The 2,500-nt window shown below is 20.4% G+C and overlaps 1 protein-coding gene across 1 annotated transcript in view; it reads left to right on the top strand.

The window, feature by feature from the left end:
• PGSY75_0105800 (hypothetical protein) overlaps positions 1-2,304 on the top strand; it is a gene marked incomplete at both ends in the record, with an annotated part of 2,799 nt that extends 495 nt beyond the window's left edge. Inside the window, 2 exons of the mRNA XM_018783613.1 lie at positions 1-877; positions 1,169-2,304. The exon at positions 1-877 is cut by the window's left edge and continues 495 nt beyond it. Of these exons, the coding sequence (XP_018643897.1) occupies positions 1-877; positions 1,169-2,304 (2,013 nt within the window). The remainder of the gene's footprint in view (positions 878-1,168) is intronic.
• Positions 2,305-2,500: the final 196 nt, after the last annotated feature.

Below are 2,500 nucleotides of genomic sequence, written 5' to 3'. Positions count from 1 at the left end.
AATTATATAGATGAAAATATGAATGATAGAAAAATGTATATAAATAAAAATTTACATGATACATATATTATGAGTAATACTACACAAAGTGATAATTTTTTTAGAAGTAAAAATATTAATAGAATAAATAGTTTAATAACTAATAGAGAAACAGCACCTATATATATGAATTCTGAATCAACACTTTCAAGTTTTAATTTTGAACCCAATATAGAACAAAAACAGTCTAAATTAACATTAGATATGAAAAGTACAATATATATACCATCTGATATGTCTTTATTTAATAAAAATAAATATTCTTTTATTTCAAATATGTCTCTAGAAGATATAAAAAAAATGAATAATGAATATACATCTAAAAATAATTACAATGTAGAAATTAACAATAAAATAAATGAACATTTACCTTTAAAAAGAAGACACAGTACACATGTTAGTGGTGAATATGATAAATATAATAATTCTGAATCATATCTTATGAATAAGAGATTAAAAGACGGCCAACATATATGTAAAAATAATGTTCGTAGATATAGCGATACATTAGAATTAAATATGTTAAATAATAATATTGCACCTAATGAAAAAAATAATGAATATATTTCTAAAAAGGATCAAGATCATTATATAGGAAATTCAAATAATTATAATAAATATAATAATAACAACAATAGTATGAATAATATGAATAATATGAATAATTCTACTGTTTTATATGAATATGACAAAAGAAATCTTGCACATCTAAAACAAAATGACAATCAACTCAATAAATCGGTCGCTTCACATTATGAAGAAAATAATCATCCTTTACTTCATACCTGCTTTTTTAAAAATGCGGAAGATTTTGAGAACAACGACATTAAAAGGAAAGGTACTCACCACACAAACAAACGCACATATATAAATATATATATATGTAAATATATATATGTATTTATATATATATATGTATAATTATGTATATTATTACATAGAAGTAGTATCCACACAATGAATAATATTATTAATATTATCTTTTATTTTATTTATTTTTTTTTTTTATTTAATTTATTTTTTTTTTTTTTTATTTTTTTTTTTTTTTTTTTTTATTTTTTTTTTTTTTTTTTTTTATTTTTTTTTTTTTTTTTTTTTTTTTTTTTTTTTATTTTTTATTTTTTTTTAGAAAAAGTCGAATCCAAGGAAGAAGACGAATTTGTTATGAAAAAGGACGCAGAATATGTGTTCAGTCAAAAGTTTTTTCAAGATATTTATTCTAATATTAAGAGCAAAGGGGAATTAAATTTTATAGATGAGTTGCTACAATTAGACGAAGAGAATTATATAAGTAAAAGTAAATTGAATAAAATTGTTGAGAATGCAAAGAATAAAGAAATGAAGTATCATTATATTGATAGGATGTTTTTATATCGACATGCAAAAAATGTTATAGATGATGCTGATTATGAGAAATATAAAAATAAATGTAGAAGTGAATATAAATATTTAGATGTACCATTTCCAAATTTATGTGATATAATGAATCTTAAATGTATTAGTAATGATGATGAAATTGATGACACAGATGAATTTTATGATGCTGAAGTAGCATTATTAGAAGAATATTATTCGAGATGTAATAAACAAAAACTACAGAAAGGTAATAATATTTTCTTAGATAACAAAAAACAGAAAACAAAACTAGAAAAACACAAAGATAAAAAAGGAAAGGAAAAAATTAAAAAAAATCAACAAGAATTAAATGAGGATCATAATAATAAAATTATATTAAAAAATAATAAAATGAATTTTAATAAAAATGATATAACAGAAGATTTATCTATATTAGAAAAAAGAGATAAATTAATGCTCTTTATGAATAAAATGAAAAGACAAAAAGATTCTTTTTATGAATCTATTATAGATGCTCCTGACTTTTCTAAATTACTAGAACCTGTTTTCTCATTAAACGAAAGCTTCTTATTATCACATCAATTATTTAATGTACAATATGCAGCACAATTAGGACCTGTTGTATATCTAACAAAAACTGAAGATGAAAATTATATATATAGAGCTATTGAGGTAAGTAGACTATTTGAAGAAAAAGTTAAATCTATTCTTGATAATCAAAAAAATCATTCGGGTATGAAAAATAAAAGTGATTCATATGATTGTTTCACAAATGAAAAAAATCCATTCTTGCATGAACTAGATGTCAAATATTATCTTCGTATACCCATGAGTACTGGATGGAATCATTTCGGTTATTTAAAAAATCAAAATAATGTCCTATTTTTTAGAAGACCTAAAAATAATTAAACAGCACGAAAAATGTATAATATAAATAAATATATATATATATATGTATATATTTAATTTTACATATACTTGAGTATATGTAAATGTTTTTATCTTGTAATGTGAAATAATAATCTATATATTACCAAAAAAAAATATAAGTGTATAGTTACATATATATGTTATATATGTTTTTATGTGATGTATATTATTTTTA

Source organism: Plasmodium gaboni, chromosome 1, assembly GCF_001602025.1.
Source record: "Plasmodium gaboni strain SY75 chromosome 1, whole genome shotgun sequence".
NCBI lineage: Eukaryota > Apicomplexa > Aconoidasida > Haemosporida > Plasmodiidae > Plasmodium > Plasmodium gaboni.
Note: the sequence above shows the minus strand (reverse complement) of the source record. Positions and strands in the feature narration are given on the sequence as shown.